This window comes from Canis lupus, chromosome 25 (genome assembly GCF_003254725.2).
Source record: "Canis lupus dingo isolate Sandy chromosome 25, ASM325472v2, whole genome shotgun sequence".
Taxonomy (NCBI): Eukaryota; Metazoa; Chordata; class Mammalia; order Carnivora; family Canidae; genus Canis; species Canis lupus.
Window position 1 is genome coordinate 44,121,531 of NC_064267.1, and position 22,798 is coordinate 44,144,328.

General features: G+C 45.4%; 1 protein-coding gene across 9 annotated transcripts in view; it reads left to right on the forward strand.

The window, feature by feature from the left end:
- The window catches only part of DIS3L2 (DIS3 like 3'-5' exoribonuclease 2), a 346,474-nt gene that overhangs the window by 253,086 nt on the left and 70,590 nt on the right, over positions 1-22,798 (forward strand). For all 9 annotated transcript variants that reach the window (XR_007405942.1, XR_007405943.1, XM_049101307.1 and 6 more), the window contains one exon: positions 15,986-16,219. Coding sequence is in view for 7 of the 9 variants with exons in the window: in XM_049101307.1 (XP_048957264.1) it covers positions 15,986-16,219 (234 nt within the window). In the remaining 2 variants the exon portion in view is untranslated. The remainder of the gene's footprint in view (positions 1-15,985; positions 16,220-22,798) is intronic.

Sequence of the window (22,798 nt, forward strand, 5' to 3'; positions counted from 1 at the left end):
AGAAAGCTGAATCCTGAGCCAACAATAGAGAAAGCCAAGAAACAACCCGATTTTACGTAGCAGAACCCTAAAGAAATTCCAAAATCAATGGCACCGGGTAGCTTCACAAAGTAGGAGAGAGGTGGGTGAGGAAGAAACTGACCATATTGGTTAAAAATTTGTTTAGAAAGATTGTCCCTCCCATAAGTTGAAAGAAGACCAGAAATTTATTCTCTGAACAGGTTAAAGTTCAGGATGTCTGAACTAGAGGACACCAAACACACTTGATGGTAGTGGGCCTTTGGAAGAGACTTGAATGAGTGCTGGCATCCTGATAGTTGAAAATCCCAGCTTTCTTTTCCAACCAAGCCCAGAATTCTGGTTGCCAAGCCTTATACCCTTGAGTCAGGAGCTAGGAAACTTTTTTTGAAGAATCTGCCTGTGAAGAAGATTTAAAGATAAGAACCTCAGGGGCTTCTTTACCAATAGCCCAACTGTGTCTCCCTGCAGGAAAGCCTAAAAGGAGGCAACTCCGCTAACACAAGCAGAGCTTTTTAGGATTTCACCAAAAATCAGCATTTTAATATTTTACTTTCACCTATGAAGAGACAACCAAGGAGCGCCTGGCTGGCTCAGTTGGTGGAACATACAACTCTTGATCTTGGGGTGATAAGTTCAGGTCCCACACTGGGTGTAGAGATTACTTAAAAAAGAGACAACCAACACCAAAGCCTCTGCCATGAAATAGAAAAACCAAAGCAAACAAACAGAAAAAAGCAACAAGGGCATTTATATCCTTAGAGAAATTTTTAAAGAAATTATATCATAAGATCTAAATACTTTACAAAAGAAACAGGGGTGAGGAAGAAGAGCTCACGAAAATTTAAAACATGATAGGAGAAATGAAGACTTGAGACTCTGGTTGGCAGATAGAGTTGAGGAATTGTCCCAGAAAGAGATAGAATGGATAAGAAAATTGAAGGACTAGTCCAGGATATCCAATATCTATCTGTTCACTGAGCATTCCAGAAATAGAGAACAGTTGAAATGGGAAAGAAATAACCAACAAAATAATTCAAGGAAATGCCCTTTTACCAGAGGATGTGACTTTCCAGAGGGAAAGAACCAGTGCCCAGTGCTGTGGTGGATGTGCATCATCCCCAGGCCACAATGTTCTACATAGGTATAGAAGACAGTCGATCCAGATTGCAGCGGGCCAGAAGGCTCTAGGAGAGATGTCTTCAAGAAAATGAAATGGTTAAAAACATCTATGTATCTGAATTTCTTGAAAAATTATTTAGACCAGCAGTTATAGAACTTGTTGGTCCCCAGAACTCATTACACTAAAAAAATCTTTGATGACCTCAAAGTGGTTTTATTCATGTGAATTACCACTGTTTACCCTATTAAAAATGGAAATTAATAAAAACTTAAACATTAAAGTAATAATAATAAGCCCAATTCATTATGTTAACATAAATAACATTTTATGAAAAAGAATTACATTTTCTAGAATTTAGGAGAGAAGCTTGTTTTATATTTTTGTAAAGCTTTTCATATCGGTACTAAAGAAGGCATTAAACCAGGTTCTCATATATGCTTCTATATTCAATCTGTTAGGGTAAGTTATTTTGGTTGAATTATAAATGTGAAGAAAATCCAGCTTCAGGCAGATATGTAGGTAGAAAAGAAAGGTGTATTTTAATAGTTTTTTCAAATAATTGTGGATATTTGTCATTGTACTACACCAGAATGTGGCAGTTTCTTAAAAATTAGTTCCAGTCTAGAATCTGAGACTGTATTTGCTACCACCTAATTCTGTACCTACAAAATTCATATGTTGAAGCTCTAATGCCTCCAATATGTATTTGGAGGTAGAGTCTATGGGGAAATAATTAAGGTTAAATGAGCTCATAAGGGTGGGGCCTTGATCTGATAGAATTAATGTCTTTGTAAGAAGAGACCAGAGAGCTTGCTCTCTCTCCCTGTCATGTGAGGATCCAGTGAGAAGGTGATCGTCTGCAAGTCAAGAAGAGAGCCTCTCTCACTAGGAACCAAATTGTCCTTCCCAGCCTCTAGAATTGTGAGAAACCAGTGTCTGTTGTTTAAGCCCCCCTGACTAGGGTATGTTGTTATGGCAGCCCTAGTAGACTAATACAAAATCAACTGAACTTTTTTTTACTGGGTTTCATTAAAATCTGTCTTATCCTTTAAATGGATCCTTTACCTAAGCAGTGATTTTTTTTATCATGCACTTAGAATGTTTACATCATTTAGAAAATATTAGCTCATTATGCTGATCTTCTAAATGTGAACAGATTTCATTATATATCAGATCACATGGGTTAATATCATTGCTGATCTTAGACAAGTCTTCAAGTATTAGGAAACATGTATCACATGTCAGATACAGGTTTCCAAAATTCTAATTTTGGTGAAAGCTCACATTTTGTCACGGGCAATAAATGATGTCCGTTGTTTTCCTCGAAGTGCCAAAGAACCATAGTTTGAGTGTTACTTGTTCCTTCAAGTAAAAATGGTGTCCTATTAAAAAAAAGCAATCAGTTCAGCTTATAGCTCAAAGTTATGTGAATGCTTTTCCTCAAGACGACCATCATACTTCAGCAAGCAGCATAACGGGAGAAGACAAGGACTCAAGGATTGAGACATAATAAAACTAAAAACTTTCACTGCATCATCAAGAACATTCCTAAGCTAGCTAACTTTTGTGCCTTTGAGCGAGGTGGTAAAGAGTATTCCAGCCCCTGATACAGTTTTACTTTACCTGATTCATGCCAAGGCAGTGGCACTTTCCCTCACCAGTGCTTTTGTTCTGCCAGGGTAAACATCAACACATGGGAAAGGACAAAGAATGCCTTAGTATTGTTATGAAACTAGCACTGACCCCATAGGTCCCTGAAAGGGTCTCAGGGACCCCCAGGAGGCCAAGTAAATTAAAACAAGACAGTTATTAATTCTAGTGAAAATAAACAAGTTGTATACGAAAGAAAAGTCACCCTTAGTATGTACATAACCATAATAGTTAACTCTGATAGTGATGATATAACTATTGGGAGGACGAGGGCCTGGAATGGTTGTGTGGATTTGGTTGGGGGAAGGGAGTGCAGGTGGAAAGATAAATAAATTCTCTTCTGTAGTGAAAGGTTTTGAATAACACCTAAAGGTGAAAAATCTAGAGGTAGTAATCAAGCAGGCAGTATAGAAAGATGGAAGTAAACACTAACAACCTGCTGGAAGAGGTTTACCCTTGGAGAAGAAAGAGACAGAGGGCTGCTGTTTTTCATAACAAGCTTTTAACACTATTTGTCTGCTTGAACTATGGATACTTTAACTTTTCAATTTTCATTTTGAAAATTTTCAGATATACATTAAATTAAAATAGCACAGTAAAAACTCATCATCCTTATCTCCCAGATTCACTACTGGCAACCTTTTTTTTTTTTTCCCCTCTTTCTAAACTATTTTAAAACAAACCAGAGACATCATGTCATTTCACTCATATTCTGAAATGTGACTTACAAATTTGGACATTTTCTTCTTTTTTTAAAAGATTTTATTTATTTATTTATTCATGAGAGACACACAGAGAGACAGAGACAAAAGCAGAGGGAGAAACAGGGTCCCTGTGGGGACCTCCCCCATGTGGGACTCTATCCCAGGACCCCAGGACCATGACCTGAGCCAAAGGCGGGTGCTCAACCACTGAGCAACCCTGGTGCCCCGGATATTTTCTTACCCAACAACAATGCTGTTAGCACACCTGACAATTAATACTAATCTTGGTGTCATCAACAACCCAGTCAGTAATTACATTTCCCCAATTGTCCCCAACTGATTTGTCACAACAAGTTACACACATTACATTTAGTTTTTGCAATTCCTAAATATCTGATTATAAGTTCCTTTTTAAGAGTCAAGAAGCAAATATTATGTGAGATACAAAGAAGGAATTGTGAAGACAGTATGCTAGCAATCATATTTTGGGTGGGGGTGGGAACATGCATGGGGAAAAAAATGAATGGAAAAAGACCTGAAGGAAATAAAATAGAATGCCAATAGTGGTTGTATTTGGGTTGTAAGAGTATGAGTAATTTTTTCTACTTTTTTGTATTTTCTAATGTTTTTTGAAAACATGTATTAGTTTTATATTTTTATAAATGCTTATTTTTGCAAAAGTTTAAATAGAAAATAAAAGCCCATAGAAGAAAACTGACTTGAGTCAACAGAAAAGAACTTTGAATCTGAATTATGCCTGCCAGCATCAAACCCAAGAAATAAAAAGCTGCCTGATCTAATGAGCTACTAAAATATGAGGGTCATAAAAGAAGCACTCGAAAGAGGCAAACTCTGAAAACTCCATTGGTCTTTAAGGTTTCTGTTGGAGGCAGTGTCGAGTGAGCAAGCCTTCTGGCATGTGAGGCCTGGAGAGCAGGTGTGAAATAGGCACAGGGTCCAGGAGGGCATGCCGGGCCTCCATCAAACCAAGCCAAATAGGAAGCACAAGGATTTGGACTAGGGACCGCCAAGGAGCAAGACCCACTGGCCGCACCCTGCACAGTCCAAGGGACCACGTGGTGGGTAGGCCTGGTTGGTTGGTTGTCCTGAGATGTAGTTTCACAGGAGTATCTCTTACTCACAGCCAAGATGCATGAAACGAGAGGTCAGATGCCAGACTCAAGTCCAAGTGGTGGGGCTTGTTCAGGACCCTGGCAAGGAAAGTCTGAATTAAGCGGGCATGGGCGGGATGGGGGTGGGGGTGGCCAGGGAGCAGGCAGGAGGGTTAGGGAGCCAGAGGAGGCCATTGAGAAGGAGAGAGGCCAAAGCCTGAGGCCAGGGAGGCCAGGTTTGTATGTGGTAGTGGCTTCTCCAGGGTAATGGCTTGGACTTAGAAGGAGCCAGAGCAGAGCCACCAGCAGCGAGCCACTCCTACTACTGCAGCATGGCCTCAATCTCACCTGGAGTTGACGCGGAGAAAGTTTTGCATTTTTCCTTAGTCTACTAGAATGTCTTACTTTCTGGAGCAGACATGACCAACTATAGAAAGGCCGTTCCAACTTTTTAAAAACACCCACTAGATTTTTTTTAAAGGAGCCACTAGAAACTCCTGGTCGTATATGGTTTCATTAAGCCAGTGCCCAGATTTTTAGATCAGTAAACTCTGAAGGGTCTGTTTTGGGCACATTTCTTACATATTGCTGGTGAGAGCATTGTTCTCTGATTTAGATATTTACATTGTCATGAGAGAAAACAAACCCAGTTACATCTTGTGCTTTGTAAGATCCAGTTCTGGTACCATGAAATCCACTTTGACCATGTGAGCCAGTGACCTGATGTTCCGAACACCTCCAGCACTTCTGCTCACCCGGCACTAAGGCCCTGCAAAACAATGCCGTGTCCTTGTCCCCCGCTCATCAGAGACCTTTTCATTCGAAGTCACCTTTATAAACACACCAGTGTGATGCTTTAAAGAGGTCATAAGCAGTAATCGGACTCGGTTACTGAGTCCTTAGAGTGTAGAACCATGAAACCTCAGGGTCAAAGGTCAGAATAATAAAGGAAGAGTGTCACAATGACAGTAGCGATCCACAACTTGCATCTGCCACCACATCCCTGCCATGTGCCATCTGGCTCAGAGAACCAGATGAGGGAGCATGTTCTAGAAGTTGCTTATTTCAACTTCAATCAAGGGCAGCCTCATTTCAGCCATTTATGTAGGCCAAAACCCAGAAGGTCATTATTGACTTTGGTCTTTCTCTTACCCCTCACATCCAGTCAACCAATAAATCACCTCAGCTTTGCCTTCTAACTGCCTCCAGAACCTGCCCCCCTTCCTTAGTGCTGCAAGCACTGTCACCGGAGGCCACGTTGCCATCCCCCACCTGGACCGCACTGGCCTCCTAAACTGTTCTCGCTTCTATCCCACTTCCTCTTCTCTTGACACAGCAGTCAGAGCAATCTTTTTTTTTTTTTTTTTTCAGAGCGATCTTTCTACATCAGACATTAGGGCTTGTCTTTCCTTTTCAGAAACTCTCCAGTCTCTCATTCAGGATAAAATCTAAAAAGTCTTTAGTGGGATTTTTTTTTCCTGTTATTTTCTCCCTGTCTTCTCTGCTAGAAATGCAGAGACTATATTCGTCTTGGGACTAGAGTCTCTTCTCACTTCCTGGAGCCCCTTTGCTCACATGGGAAAAGCTGGCTCTTAGTATAAAACTACCATCTCCATTAGGTAGCAGCTCCCCACCCCAGCTTCCACGACTCCACTCCAGTGGAGGTCAGACTTCCCAAACTGCCCATTCCCAAACTTAGAACGTGCCTCAGGTCTCTGCCCATTCCCAGGAGTTCTAGGGAAATCTGTCCAGGCCCTGCCTGATGCATGGAGAACAGTGGTGTCCACCAGTTCAGGCTGCTACTTAGGAATCCTTTTATTTATTACTAACACAGCTGCTTCTAACCTTTATTGGTGGCTCCAGCCTTCCACTGTGCCGTGCGCTCCTCTTCCCTCAAGATCCACCCTTTCCCCAGGTGACTTTCAATTCTCCATGAGAACCGGAGGGACTGGCTGCTTGATCTGGTGAAGCCCCCCATTCAGAGAGTCACGGTCCTCTCTGCCTCCCTCATCCTTTCCCTTCTCTTCAGGCAGTGAAACACGTGCCCATTCCAACCTGGGTGCCACATCCATTCTAAGTGCTAACGGCTCTCCCTTCACAAAATGTCTCCAGTCAGTCATCTTTCTTCTGTTCCCACAGTCACCACCCCTGCTCAGGTCCCTTCCATCCTCCCCTGGGATGCCAATAGAGACTGTTCATGGCTCTCCATTCTATTTACCCAGTGCTGTTAGATGACCTTCCAGAAAGTGAATCTGGTCCCATCACTCTGTTGCTCAGCCTCCTCTCACAACATGGTGGTGCATTACCCACAGAAGTCCAATCTCCAGAGCATGATGTGCAAAGACGTCCACGAACTCTTCCACCATGCTGGGACCGTCTGCTGCTCATCCTCCAGGTTCCTCAGCTGCTATTCTTGCAACTGAAGAGTTTCTCTGGCCTCAAAAAATTGCCTCACTCCTGAGACCTTGCATATGCTTGCCCCTCTTTGTAACTTATCCTTCCCCTCATCTCTACCAATACCAGTCCTGCTTACCTCTGAGGTCCATCTAAAGTGCCACTTCTTCCACGAAGCCATTATTAATCCTTCATCCATTCATTTGGTAACGACTCATTGAATATGTCCTCTGTTCAGATATGACACAAGGTATTGAAGATACAGGAATTAAGTCACCAAAATAGTAGTTATCTCCTAATGGTACATTTATAGGGGATTTCTTTTTCTTCTCCACTTCCCACCTGTAGGTTTTTTAGTTTTCTACAATTAATGCATATTAACCACCGTAGTGAGAGAAAAGAGAGAATTACTTTGAGATTTTTTTCCTGGTGTTTTTGTTTGTTTGTTTAGTAACCAGATAAGAGATCTTAAAATATGTTTGTAAGGCTATATGAGAAGGAGAACAGAAAAGGAGAAGTTGAAAATGAGGAAAGAAGGAACAGATTTTTGGAGCCAGGTCAAAGGACTGGGAGGCTCAAGACCTAAACCTCAGGTCAGGGATTAGCCCTCAGTAGGAGGAGAGGACCCCCCAGCACTCTTGGCCCAGAGGGCGTGAAGAGTGGGGGCACCTACTGATGTCTGGGAAAGTGCTCAGACCTGGGGACCCCCCCCCCAACCTTTCCTCAGAATCCATCCTCCCATCTCTCCACCCCAGCAGCGTCTGCGATGCTCAAAAGCCATTTGTGCACAGATCTGTTGTCCTTGATTTTAACATCATTGTAAACAGAGCCCACTCTTCATTCTTTTTTTTAACCTTTATTTTTATTATTTATTGGAGTTCAATTTGCCAACACATAGCATAACACCCAGTGCTCATCCCGCCAAGTGCCCCCGCCCAGTGCCCGTCACCCAGTCCACTCTTCATTCTTTAATCTCCTCCCCACACAGCACACTGCCAGGTACGCTCAAAAATGATCTCATAAAGTGAACTGCATACCTGTTTCCACAGCTCTTTTTTTTGGCCTGCTCACTTGGACTGGTGTCCCCTGGGTGAGACGCCTTCATCTACAGCAGCCTCCTTGGCACTCCTGAGCTGTGTCCTGGGAGCCGAGGAGAGCTTCACCTGGCTCAGGTCATTGGCAAAGCCACGCCGCCTGCTCCCGCACACACACCCCTCCACAGGCTGTCACCCCCACCATCCCCCTTGCTCACCCTGCCACCCCAGCCGCCCTCTGCGGGTATCCTGTGACACTTGAAACATGAAAATGATATGTCGTCCAGGCCATTGTGGCATCTGCAGCCCGCAGAGCCGAGGCTTATGCACATGTCCTGTCACTTGAGGCCTCAGTTACTAATAAAGAAACGCATTGTTGGGTTTTGTATTTTATCCTTAGACTCTGTGGTGGGAGTCAGTAGCTCCCGGTGAGAGATAGTGGCTTCCAAGGCTGATTCTGAGAATAATAGAAAAGTTTCCCGAATATCCACCTTTAATCCTTAGCAGAGGCAGGGGCAGAATTGTTTTATGTCAGGCCTGTAGAAACAACCCAGGACCAAAGGAGCCTCTGGAAAAACTGTGCTGTTTGGGGCAGGCGGGGGGCGGGGGTGGTTGTCTCATGTCCCAGTTTGCTAATGAAGGCCCTGAGCAATTAGAGGCTCACCTAAGGTCACTTCAGGGTAGCAGCAGGCTACATTTTGAGCACAGGCTTTGCTGTGAATCCTTGGGACGAACATAAGAATTCAGAACAAAATATTTTCAAGAAATAAAAGATAAAAGACATTTATCATTTATAAGGCAGTCATGCAAAGAGCTAAAAAGTATTCTTAATCAGTTCATCTCCTGCATTTTGATGTTAGTAATGGTATATTTGATTTAAATCTAAAGACTTGGGCCCCCGGGTTAGGGCCACTGTGGTTGGCATCTTTGAAAGGACCTCTGTTTTTGACAGACGGGCCAGGCTGGCCTTGTTGAAAGGGTGGGGTTGAATGAACGAACATCAGCGGCTTGAGAAGTTCGTCATTTTGTGTTTCCTGGGTCGGTCTGAACCCAGTCCTCCGAAGCCTCCCTCCTTCCACCTCCAGCTTTCTTCCCACACAGCCCATGGGCCTCCCAGCCCCATGCAACTGTCTGAGGTGAAGAGAACACTTTTCAAGGACTGCTCAGGCATGGTGCCCTCATCGTCTGTCATAGGAATGGAATTCTTGTCTGCTCACCACATCCGGGCCTGCAAGCTCTTCTCACGTTCCTGCCATTTCCTAGGTTTGCGAGGCAAACCCTTGAGGAAGTTCCCTTGTTTCCCTCCTCTTAGGCTTAGAAGTCTAGACAACTGCCTCCCTATCAGGGTAGGAAGGGGCCCAGTTATAGTCTGGGATCAACAGACGAGGCTGGTGGCAGGTGGCTTGAGACAGTAGGAGAGGGCACAGTTTACTTGGGCTTGTTTTCTATAAACTTCCAGGGAAAGTCTAGCCCATGAACAAACTGCCTTATAAACTGAAACAGGCTGGCAGACTCATAGCCCTCTGCTGCCCATCCTTCTTCCTCAGCACTGTTGGCAAAGGTCTCTGGTGGGCCCAGAGCGACTTCAGAGCCTCTCCACACCATAGGAGAAGGCCTAGCTAGGTCTAAATGAGGTGTCCTGCTGACTGTGCTTCCAGCTGTAATTTACGCTTGAATCCTACCATGGCCTTCCTCATTCCTTAAGAAGTGACCCGGGCCTCACCCAGTCACAGTGGGCCTAGCAGAGGAGCCCCCCCCCACCCGCCCCTGCTTGCTCCTCAGCCAGCTGCCACCCACCCTGCTGCCTGTGCCCACTGCAGTCACTAGCACCTTCTATCACAGACGGCTCACTGTCTGCCCCTCCAGCTGTCTTGAAGTCCCTCTTTCTGCCCAGTTCCTTTTCTGAAATGTCCTTGGCACCTTTGACGTCTCTCGCCTCGTGCTGTGCTGCCCCCAGCGCCCACCCCATGACTGCCTCGTGTTCAGAGGTGTGAGGAGTGGCAAGAAATCTGCCCCACCCCCACTGCTGGCCACCCCAAACAGCCTGCTTTTGTTCCAGTCAGGAAAAATGCTTCTTCCTGATAAGTTTTTTGAACCAAATATTTTACGTGCAGAAGCCCAGAGTTGCTGCAGGAGTAATTTTGCATCAATTTCCTTCAAATTACAAATTAACTCCATTAGCAGTTTTTTGAATCAGAGATTTCTTTCTTATAAGGGAGGCACTAACCTTTTTTTTCTTTTTTTCTAAAGACTTTTTTTTAAAGATTTTATTTATTTATTCATGAGAATACACAGAGAGGACACAGAGAGAGAGGCAGAGACACAGGCAGAGGGAGAAGCAGGCTCCATACAGGGAGCCTGATGTGGGACTCGATCCTAGGTCTCCAAGATCACGCCCTGAGCTGAAGGCGGCGCTAAACTGCTGAGCCACCTGGGCTGCCCTGACCTTTTTTTTCAAAATAAATCTTAAAATACACTTGAATGGAAATGGACAGTTTTCAAAGGATATGTTTCCTCACAATTTTCTATCTGTAAAATATAGAAAATTGATATGTATTTGAGGTATACCTTGTTTCCTTTACCTCACTGTCCATCTCAGCTGAAATATATTCAGCTGAGGTATAACAAATATAACACTGGAGCACCTGGGTGGCTCAGTCGGTTCAGTGTCTGCCTTCAGATCAGGTCACGATCTCAGGGTCCTGGGATCCAGCCCCATATTGGGCTCCCTGGTCAGCCAGGAGACTGCTTCTCTCTCTCCCTCTGCACCCCCCACCCACCTGCTTGTGCTCACACATTCTCTCTCTCTCTCTCTCTCTCAAATAAGTAAAATCTTAAAAAAACAAAAATCACATAACACTAAATTTTTAATCTTACATATTTAGACGCAGATCCAGTCTTGTCTGCCACTGAGGAGCTTGTGTGAGTTTTCACAAACCGCCAGTCTATTTTCTCAACTGTAAAATGGGCTGAACAGTGTGTTTAAGAGATTCTAAAAGGTAGTAGGTGTGAGAACACTCTGCAACAAGACAGGGCCAGGGGCTCTCAAGTGCTGTGCGGTTTCCTGGCCTACCTGGTACCAGAAAGTAGGTCTCGAGGTATATACATCGTTTGCTTCTTTCTAACCTTTTAGCCGTGAGCCTTCAGTGGCTGTTGGCATGGCATTTAATCTGACTTGTAAACAGTAGTGCCCTAGAGTGTATGCAGGAAACCTGCCGCCTGCAGAAAGGGAGTGACCCAAATCCCGTGATTAAAGCAGAGGAAAGAAGGACATGATCTTCTTTCTGAAGGGTTTTGTTTGTGAAGCTCCTCGTGGCTTTTTTACTTTTTCCATGAAAAACTCTTTGTCCTTTTGTCTTCTGCCACTGGCCCTGGTTTTGGACAGGGCGTTGATGTGAAGACAGTTTCCAAATTGGAAATTAATGAGGTGTTCCATCCAAAGAAACCTTTCTCCCATGCTGCAAGGCATGCTGCCCCTGGGAACCTCACCCCCACCCCCAACTTGGATCTTTGCTTTCCCGCTGCCCTTGTCTGTAAAGCAGGGTTGGGCATTCTTCTCTGCTGCCTCCCTCATGTTTTCCTGACCTAGAGCTTTTTTTTAAAGGTTTTGTTTGTTGGTTGGTTTGTTTATTGAGAGAGAGTGTGTGCATCTGTGTACGCTCACAGGGGGATGGGCAGGGCAGGGGGATGGGCTGGAGGATAGGAGAGGGAGAGAATCTCAAACAAACTTGGCACTGAGCGTGGAGCCCGACCCAGGGCTCAGTCTCCATCCTGAAATCATAACCTGAGCTGAAGCCAAGAGTTGGATGCTTAACTGACTAAGCCACCCAGGTACCCCCAGCCTAAGAATTTTTTAGGTCTGTGTATCATATCAGGTATGATTTTCCCACAGTCCATGGATGGTGTTAAAGCAGGATAGATCCTGCTGCCTGAGGCCACTGTCACTGAGCCAGAAAGTTCTCAATGGCTCTTCAGAGCTTCCTCTACAGCCCTTTGTGTATATTCAGAAAGAAGGCTGGTGCAGATTTCCTAGGATGCAGCATGAAGGGGAGAGGGTGCTCCAGGAAGGTGAGGGCACTCTAGGAAACTTCTCGTCAGCACCATAGTCTCAGATTTGGTGGTGTTCATGTGTGCTGGGAAGAAGGCTGCCCATCATTGATAAGGAAACAGCTAAAAGAGCAGAGAGGTGCCCATTAGGGAAAAACTGGCTCAAACTGACTGAGGTAGTGCAGCCAATGTGTGTTGTTCTCAGGCTTTGGTAAGGAATGGTAGACTTCTGATTTTGCCAAGTTACAGGTAATAAATTTTAAGAACTCCGAAGATGAAAAGTGGCCTCTAGTCAGCACTCAGCACTATAATGAGAGGGTTTTGAAGGAGAAACAAAGCTCTGTTTAGAGCAAGGACATACAGGCTTAGGGTTGGCAGAGTGTCTAGGAACCTTGTAGAACTTACTGCAAAATTTTATGCATGATTATTTCAAAGGAGAGGACCCGGGGCTTTCATTAGATTTTTAGAGCAGTTCTCGAACCCACTAGTTATATGAAAATAGATGCTCTTTCAGGGTGGTGGAGGTCTGACTGACCTGTGTGTGGTAGTCCCCCATGTAAATGTGCTGTGGTTTCCTGTATCCTCTGAAAAAAGGGACACAGACCCCAGGAGGCCAGATATCGTGTGACTCAGATACCTGAGGGAATCTGTGGAACCACTTGTAAGGAGTGTGCAAGAGAGGTGTGGAATCGAATGGAAAGGAAAGTTTCCCCCCAAGCACGCTAAAGACAGCCTGGCAAACAAAATGTGGACACATAGAAGGAGGAGGGTTGACTGGGTTTGGAGTGAAACGGAGAAAAGGAAACAAGCTAAATCTCCAGGGGAAATCTTTGTGACCACAGGAATGAATAGGTCGTGGCCCTGTCATTCTAGAGTAGCTTGGAGCAACTCCATTAGTGGGGAGTTTTCAGGAAATGTGGATGTAATAGAAGGACAAGCATGGGCTGACCTTGAAAGGGGCTCTTCTGGAGACCTGCACGCACTCCTTCCCCACCGGGACTGTTGGACGATACCTCGAATTGGCTTTATAATTTCTCTTACATTCAGCACACACACGGACCTGCTGAGAGCCAAATTCAGGACCTACTTGCTGCAGCAGAAGAGTCATGAGCACAGTATTTGAATCACTTATATTTTTGGGTAGGTGTGGTTTTTGGAATAATCCAGGAAGTGTAGTTTAAGAGTTGTTTGTTTGTTTTTAAATAAAAATTAAGGTCTGATATTACAGATCCAAGACTCTATAATGAGGCTCTTTGCACTGATTCAAAGGAAAATAAGAGTAGTTTCTACCATTCTCTTCCTGTACTTCTTGGCTGCCATTTTAAGAGTATTGGTTCTTCCTTCAGGGGAAAGTTAGGGGAGCGGAGGGGTCTCTCGCGCCCTCCAGGGTGGTAGCTAGCCATGTTCCATAGAGGCTCTGTGGCGTGGACAGCTCCTCTGGGCTGGGCTCTCTCCTTCCCCCTGGAAACACCCAGGGATCCTTCAGATGGCTTTTTTTCAGGAAGCACATTTCTGAGGTTGTGAACAGAATGGTTTGGCCTGTGGAAAGGAAGGCAGAGGGGATGTTTGCAAGCCCAGGTTGAGAGGTTCTACTGCTCATTAGACCTCTCTCCCTCCTCCCGAGCCTCTGCTGCCTCTCAGTATGTTGGCGTTTCCTTGCCCATGAATCCATCCCCCACAGTATTTATCTCAGAGCTTTTCCACTTGCTCATGCCTTTGAGCCCCACTTCGCCCCCTCATCCTTTGCCTCCCACCCCAGAGAGTGGGGCTAGCCTATGTGAGTGCTCTCGCCTCCCCACGTCTTCCCGCCACAGCTGCCTCTCTCACGGATGGGTGCCTCTACTTGGCCTGAGACCCGTTCCTTTTGTACTGGCTTCTTCCCCTCACCCCACAAACCCAGCATAATCCTCTGGCCTGCCAGCCCCCTGGAAGCGGTCATCCACACTCATTGCCTCCACCAACCATGCACTTGTCTTTAACCCAGACTCCTTCACGTCATGACGCACAGAGGAGATGCCACTGTTTGTGTGGCACAGGGGTTATGTGCGCCAGACTGATGGAAGGCAGGCTCTGGCTGCCCTGGGGGTAGAAGGGACCAGTGTGACAACATGTCTCGAATCCACTCACAGCACAGGGCCTGAAATCTTTGCAGTCTGACTCTGCTCCCACCCCATCCCACCCCATGCTCTTCCCCCTACAAAGTCTTCCTAAGATCACCGATAAGCAAATGCTAAATGACATTTTCTTTATCTTCCTTGACATGCAAGTGGCATTTGACTCTCACTAGTGGTTGAGAGCCCAGTCTCAGTTTCTGGCTGTGCCCTTCTCCAGCCTGTGACCTCAGACAGGTTACTTACTCTGTGCCTCAGAATGAAGATAATGAAACCTACGTCATAGGGTGGCTGCCTGAGTGAGACGGCAGCCTGTGGGAAGTGTCTTGTCTCCTTGTAAGTGCTCTGTATGTGTCTGTTGTGGCTTTTGAGTATTTTTGTTGTTGTTGTTAAAATTCTGTTTATTCATGAGAGACACACAGAGAGGCAGAGACACAGGCAGAGGGAGAAGCAGGCTCACTGCAGGGAGCCCGATGTAGGACTCGATCCCAGGCCCCCAGAATCACACCCTGGGCTGAAGGCAGATGCTCAACCACTGAGTCACCCAGGTGCCCCTGAGTACTACTTTCTTAAAGCCCCTTTCCCCTAACGTTGGACACTTCTGATTTTTCTCCTATCCCTTGAGCTCTCTTGGTTTCTGTTTTCATTCTCCAGATTCTTTTTTTGTCCCCCCCCCCCCCCCCCAATTAAGAAGGTGGTAAAGAATGCAGCCTTGGCTCTCCCTTGCCCTTTCTTTCTTTGTTGGGCCTCTGGCCGGGGCTACCAACTTCGCCCCTGTAGATAAGTCATCTCCCCAGGCCCACACCCCAGCTGCCTGCTACAGAGCCCACCATCTGGACCTCTTCCCTGCACCTCAGACACAGGAGTCCCAAAAATATTTTGACATTTGTGTTGTTTCTGTTTTAACAGCAATAAATGCTCATTATAGAAGATATAGGGAAATTTAAAGGATAAAAAATACAAATCAGCAGTTATCCCACCACAGCAAACAGCACCACTGAACTCGGGTGTATGTTTTGAGCCCAGTGGGCCTCAGATTGGGCCAGGTTTCCCCCAGGGGATGTTTGGCAATGTCTGGTGACATTTTTGGTTGTCAGCTTGGCTTTGTGGGAGGGGCTACTGGCATCTATCAGGTGGAGTCCAGGGATTATCACCAAACGTTTTACAGGACACAGGCTAGGCCCCACAACAAAGAATGAGTCCACACAATACTGCTGAGGCTGAGAAACCCTGCTCTGGACCTTTGTCTTTACAGAACTGGCCCAAATAGACTAAGTTGGAATTACTGTTCTCTCTCTGCCTCCATCCTGCCTCTCTCATCTGTGTTCTCTGTTTCTGCCAGTGACCCTACTTTCTCCCTCACCCCACATCTGACCCATTACCAACTCCACAGATTCCCCACATGTCACACCTTTGGAATCTACCCTCTGTCCCTTCTCTTTCTTCCAATTTTGCTACTGATGACTACTCACTCAAGGTAATGAAAAGGCATTCCAGCAGGCCCTTCACTTTGAGTTTCCCTCCTGCTGGGCCTTGCCTGTGCCACCTGTGTGCTTGGAGACCTTCTGTCGACCTCCATGCCTGTTAAATCCATCCCTCAGAATCTGAGCCCCCTGAGGGCAGCAGCTGCCACATCTGATCAGTCTTCGTGCCTAGCTGGAACCTACCACCGTTCTGAGCACAGAGTCAGTGCTTGGTCAATCTCTGTAGAATGGTATGGATGAATGGTTGCATGAAAGAAAGGCCTGGAAAAAAATCCTCCTCTTAATTCCCTCATAATCTGTCTTTGCAGATCCTTGGTGAATGGTTTGGTCGGACCATCATTCGCTCCTGTACAAAACTGAGCTACGAGCATGCACAGAGCATGATTGAAAGCCCAACCGAGAAAATCCCTGAGGAGGAGCTGCCCCCCATCTCCCCCGAGCACACCAGCGAGGAGGTACACCGGGCTGTCTTGAATCTCCACAAAATTGCAAAGGAGTTACGCAAACAACGGTTTGTGGACGGCGCACTACGTCTGGATCAAGTCAGTCACTTCTTTTTTTGGGTGCAACCAACAGATTTGACTTATGCTTGAACCCAGCATGCATGAGGTTCAACATGGCAGTCTTGGGATCTTCCCTTCTTCTTTCCCCAGTCACAGCACTAAAACAGCATTCTCTGAGGCAGACAGAGACTAACTGCCATCCATCCTCTGAACTTCACAGGCACACGAGGCCCACTGACAGGACCCAAGACAAAAGGGTGGTGTCTGTGTGGGTGGCCTTGTGACCAGAACCGCCAGCTTGTCTTTCCTGGCCAGACTGAGTCTTACCTCAGTTTCTACCTCACATCCCTCTGAATGGAGGGAGAAAACATGGAAATTTATAGGTAGTTGACCAGTATCTGATCATGAGGCTTAAAAAAAAAGTATTTCTTTTTATCCCTTACTTTCAAAAAAGAGTCCTATGTTTATAAATTCTGGACTCGTATTTGAAGAAGCAGAGAACTGAGGAAATTGGAGAATGTTGACTGCTACGGAAAATGATGGTCCACAATGGCACCATTTGCTCTTCAGTATCCCAGCCATGCCAGCGGCCCTCTGGGACATAGGTAGCTGTCACTCAAACTTGGTCACATCTCCATGTCCGTTTCCATGTGCAGCAGCTCTTAAGACCTAGGAATCCTTTCCTCATTAGTTGTCAGTATGTTATAGAGTAGGACCTGTGTTCCAAATCGTGCAGAAATTCTCATTTCTATTTCTTACCCAAACCCCCGAGAACCTGCTCTCCCTGCCTGGTCACTGTTTGTGTTGGGAAGTCTCTGGGCATTGAAAAATGAGTTGAGCAGCAGGCCTGGCTGATGGAGACCACTGGCAAGAGGGTAACCTCACAGAGTGTCTTTGTCTGAGCCTTCCAGCTTGGAGGGATCTCAAAACCTTCGTTTTAAAACTTTCTAGTTGAAGATTTCATTGCATCCTAGCTTTTGTGATAAACATCAGTAATGCTTCTCAGCAGGCACTGCAAACGCTTGCTGCCCTGGGCCTGGGAATAAGCAGTAACTGGGGCAAGTGGCTAGTCGTTCCACATGTGCTTGCGGGGCTCAGGGCGTCTTCTGGAGCTCTCATGCTCCTGCTTCCCTGGCCTGGGCCCCGGCAGCCCAAGAGTGGCTGCTGAAGAAGACAGCAAGGCCAGTAGAAAAGGGACCAAAAGGTACAGGGGATGATAGGACATCTCCTTTGCTTCCTTCAGTGAAGTCCTTTGTGGGGCGTGAACACCCCAGTTCTTACTCAGCAGTGGCAGCCCTCTTATCAGATCCAAGAATGCTTCTCAGTTCTTGCTTCCTGGACCTTTGTTCTGCGTTTGGCCCTAGGAAGCTCAGCTCCTGGTTCTCTGCTTCTCCCCATACATCTCCAGCAATGTCCTGCTGGTCCCTTTGCAGATGCCTCTTCCTCCGCTGTCCCCCGTGAGTGTTCACGTTCCCTGGAGTCTACCCCACCCTCTTTTTTTGTCTCTATCCACACTCCCTTCCTGAATGAATTCCTCTCCTCTTAGGATTGTTACTACTTACTAGATGCTGAGGTGACCAAAATCTGTCTCTCCAGCCCTGCCCTCCTTCCTAAGTTCTTGACAAGCTTCCCCTCCTGCCTTCTTGAACTCTTTACCTGGATGCCTTGTGATCACCTCAGCCAGTGCTTGTCCTTCCTTGCACAGGACGCAGTGACCAGTGTGGGTGGCGTGCTGCGTAGGCTGCCTCCCGCTCCCGCCTACCTCTGCTCCCACCAGGGCAGTTGTGTGTATCAGATAATCATTCAGTTTAGCTGAGTCAAAGAAGGTACACGGGTCAAATAAGAGCATAAAAAAGGAAGCTGTCATCTCTGTGAAAACTAAAATTGCTTGAAAAGATTCAATAAGAATGAATCTGTAAAAATTCTGTTTGGGTGTAACAACTATAAAAGAATAGGAGGAAAAATCATAAAATTCAGGAAGAATTCTGTACTCAGATGGCTTTACAGATGTCTAAGTTCTCCCTCTCTTTTAAAGAAACAAAAACTATAGGGGCACCTGGGTGGCTCAAGCAGTTAAGCATCCGACTCTGAGTTTTGGCTCTGGTCATGATCTCAGGATTGTGAGATGGAACCCCTTCTGTTCACTCTAGTTCTCTCTCCCTTTCTCTCTCTCTCTCTAAAACTAAAGAGAAACTATAAATTATAGATAATGAATTATGAATATAATTTATTCAGAAAAAATGTAAAAATCTAATTATTGTCCTCTCTTTAAAAGCTTTACATTTTTAAAAATGAATTTACATTTATATAAATTAAGGTAAATGATTAGCTATATATAAAGATCTCTCGTATATGATTCCCCTCTATTTTTTTTAAAGATTGTATGTATATATGTATGTATGTGTTTATTTATTTATACACACGTGCAAGCGGGGGTGGGGAGGCAAAGGAAGAAGGAGAGAGAGAATCTCAAGTAGACTCCATGCTAACCAGGGCCCAACAAGGGGCTCAATCCCAAAATCCTGAGATCATGACCTGAGCCAAAGCTAAAAGTCAGATGCTTAACAGACTGAGCCACCCAGATGGCTCTGATTCCCCTCTGTAGCCGGTTCCTATGATAACTTACTAACTACTGCTTCAAGCACATCAAATGAGAAGGCTTGTTATAACATCTTAGAGATCTTACCCTATCAGATTGTTACAGTGTTTGATTGGATCAAATATAAGAAATGCTCTCTAACTGTAAAACTATAGAAGATCACTGTTAGGTGATGTCAACTTTACAGTAGGAGGGCTATGGCAGTCAAGGTAGAAGAATGATCACAGATTATTAATTGATACTGATCTGTTGGCTTATCTTAGAATCAGAATTTTATTACTGAAAATAACCTTAGGTATCTACATCTCATTGTCTCTCACAATTTACACATTGGAAAGCTGATGCCCCGCAAAGGTTAAATGAGTTGCTTATATGCAAGAAATCCAGATAGCGAACTCTTTGTTCAATTTTCCTCCATTTACACCATGCTGACTTAAGAGAGAAAAGTTTTCCTTCAGAGTGAGGGTGGGGGGGAGAGCCCTCAAAAGTCCTAATTAGGTTCCAGTTAATTAAGGTTTGAAAATAATGGATGTACATCCTTGGAGTTGATTCCTTGGTTCCCCAGAAAACAAGTCGTATGGACCACAGCTTTAGAAGGAGGAGCACATCAATCTCCCACAGCAAGGGACACTGGTGAGATCCTTTATAAATCAGCTAAATGGCCCCATTCAGGAGTTACCGCATTTGTTCCCCTGGGCCTGCTGCCTGCATTTGCCCTCGCAAAAATCCATTTTTCCTTGGTGCTTTTGGCACAGCCTGCTGTTTGGAATTTCTCTCTGATGCTTTGTTTGCCTCATTTCACCATGTCCACATTTTTGGTGGTGTTCCTGAAAAAATAGGCCCTTTTATACCAGCCTCCATGAGAGAGACTCTGTGAGAGGGGACGCCTTCCATGTCACACCGTGTGCCCTTGGGTATAGAATAAATCCACTAAACCAGAAGTTTTACTTTTCCAAGAAATCAGTTCACCACGATGATCTTCAGAATGAGTGAGGTGGGGATACAAGGATAGTGCCTCTTTGTTGAGTCAGGGTCGGACTGATTTGGAGGCCATAACTACAGGAATACAGAGCTCCTTGGCCATTGGGTGATTGCAGTCAACCCCTTAGGCTGGAGCTGCCTCACTCACATCAGATGGTGTGCCTTCAGCCCTCCAGGCCACCTGACTAGCTCCGGTCCCCCAGGGGACCACCTGCTGACGTTTTGTCTGCTTGCCCTAGTGTGCTATCAGATATGAGCACATTCTCTACATACTGTGGTGTGGAACAGAATGGGAAGCACTGCCTTTAAGCCGATCTCCTGCTTCACATCACATGTCTATTCTACCTAGAGGTCAAACCTCATTGTACGGAGGTTCTAGCTCAGGGAAATGACACTCCTTTGTTTCACTGCCCAAAAAGCAAATGCAGATGCCGAGTGCATTCTTTGTACTTTTTGGTTGGAACAGTTGGAATAGTATTCCTTCCAGGTGGCTTCTTCCCATCTTCACATTTCCTGCTGCCATGTTAATTCTAGACTCTGACACAGATTCTGGTTTCATTTTCTTTGTTATCGTGTATGTCACCCCTGTTTCTTGAAAAGAGATGCCTGCCTATAAAGGGAACCCAGACATCTTTGTGTTTGTAGTAGAAGGAACATGATTATGCAAATCTTGAGTTGTGGGGAAGAGGGACTGTGAGAAGCCCTCCCTCCGTGCTCTGGTTCTTGCTCCATGACTTGGGCCTGCCTGACACTTCTGTTTATGCTGACACAAAGTCTGCTCCTGGGCATCTTCCTCTCTAGAGAGGAAGATAACACTGCCTGTGATCTGACAAGGCCTCAAGCTTATTTTAGAGTCCTGTGTCTTAGTGGTTACCTTAAAGAAAGATGGGTAGCAGCTTGGTCAGTAGAATCAATATTCCCTGAGAGTCGGACATCTCAGGGAATATTGATTATCTTCAGGAAGCTACACCTACAGCTTTCCAGGGCTTTCCCTCCACATTCCCCAGTCAGGAGCTAGCACTTAGAGGGCAACCACTCTGTGGGTGGACTTCTGTGAGAAACCACCATAATGACCTGCAAGAAACTGGGTTCCCCCATCAGGTTGGCAGGGATGTGCATGGCTTCCACTAAGCCTTTGATTTTCTGAACTGAGAGGAAGTTGTAGTGAAAGAGAGTTTATATTTCCATCTTAGGTGATTCCTCCAAACTAAAGGAGCCTTTACGAAATTCTCAGCTATATCTTCTATGATGCCTTCCTGGCACGATTTTGAAGTTCAAACATCAGGCATATTCTTTGAGTGGACTTGGTTGTAAAGATGAACTTGTTGGTGAAATAACTTTTAAATACTTTGGGACCCAAGCAGCTGTAGAATGCCATTCTGGATGTCCTTGGGCTATCCCAGTCATTAAGTCAGGGGTCAGCAGACTTTCTGTAAAGGGCCAGATAGTAAACATTTTAGGCTTTGTGGGCCATATGGCCTCTGTCTCGACTCCTCAACTCTGTTGTTGTGATGTGAGAGTAACTACAGATGGACAATGGGCAGGCTGTGTGCCAATAAAACTTTAAGGACACTGGGATTTGAATTTGACGTAATTTTCATTTCACAGAATAGTATGCTTCTTTTGGTTATTTTTCAATCATTTAAAAATGTAAAAACCATCCTCACCCCATGGGCTGCACAAGAGCAGATAGAAGGCTGGATTTGGCCTGTGGTCCATAGCTCGCTGACCCCCGCTCACATGAAATTCAGCTCTGTTACCCAGGCCGCTGTTAGTAGCTCATCATCACTGCACCAAGGAGGTGAGGTAATGGAGAACCATTGTGCTAAGTTAGCTCTGGGGGTGGTTTCATGCAATTAAGTAAATTATTCCTTTGATTAGTACCATGTTGAGCAGATCCAATTGGAGGCCAGAAGTAGAGGAATGAATCCGTTTAGCACCAGTTCCCTTACCCTAGTTACAGTCAGGTAGCTTTAATTAGCCAGAAGCAAGAAGAGCAGTGGCTCTCATTTCCCACCTCTGTGAGTAGCAGCCTCTGCACAGTTGGGTCTCACCCCCAGCCCACCTGCAGAGATGCTGGCTCATAGGGCGAGACTGCTCATGGCCAATGCCGGCCCAAAGGAGGCTGTGTGGCATTTCTCTCCCCACCCTGCCCCTGTTGTTGTATGTAGCAGTATGTTTTGTTGAATCACATGTTTAAAGTTATAGTTAAGAATTCTTTTTTTCCTCCTCTCCAACACAGTTGTTAGCAAGAAATGAGCATTCTGACTCTCTACTGCTTAGTTTTTGTACAGTGTGATATTTGGTGCAAGGTAAAAAGAATGGGCTGTTCATCCTATCTGGCTCTTCCTTGGTCTTGTTATTTACATCACCACTGAAGCACAAGAGTAAGTTACTTATCCGATGGTCAGACATATTCATAGAATTGGTCTCTATTGTCTTAGTCATAGAGTCCTTCATTCCACATGTCTCCTGAAAGCATTTACTGGGTACCTTGTGTATGTGAGGTGCTAGAGATGAAGGAATAAGGAATGAAGGAATGAGACTCAGTCCAGGTTCTTAGGTTTATAGTGAGCTGAAGGAGCCAGTAGACCACACAGAAAATTAAGAGTGTGGTGAGTATGTTGGAGAGAACCAGCACAGTCTCGGGGGATCAGGGAGGATTTCCCAGCAGAGACAGTGTATACTCTAGGGCTTTTAAAAGGTTTAGGGGCTAGCCAGGCCCCAAAGGCAAGGGAAAGCATTTCAAGCAAACTGGTGGTGCAGGTATGGGAAGCAAGAGATAGCACATTTGGGCAATGGCAGATTGTTCCAGATTATATGGTGTAGATGCAGTGAGGGGAGTAGCTAGGGAAGGAGGCAGAGGCTAGGCCCTCAAGTCTGCAGGAATGAACTGGGGGAGCCATGGAATGATTTTAACTATGAAAGTGACATGATCAGAACTGTGTTATGGCAAGAGCTGATGGCTATGGTATGTAGAGTAAACTGAAAGGGAACAAAAGAGGAATTGCACAATCCACCAGAGAAATGACAAGGAC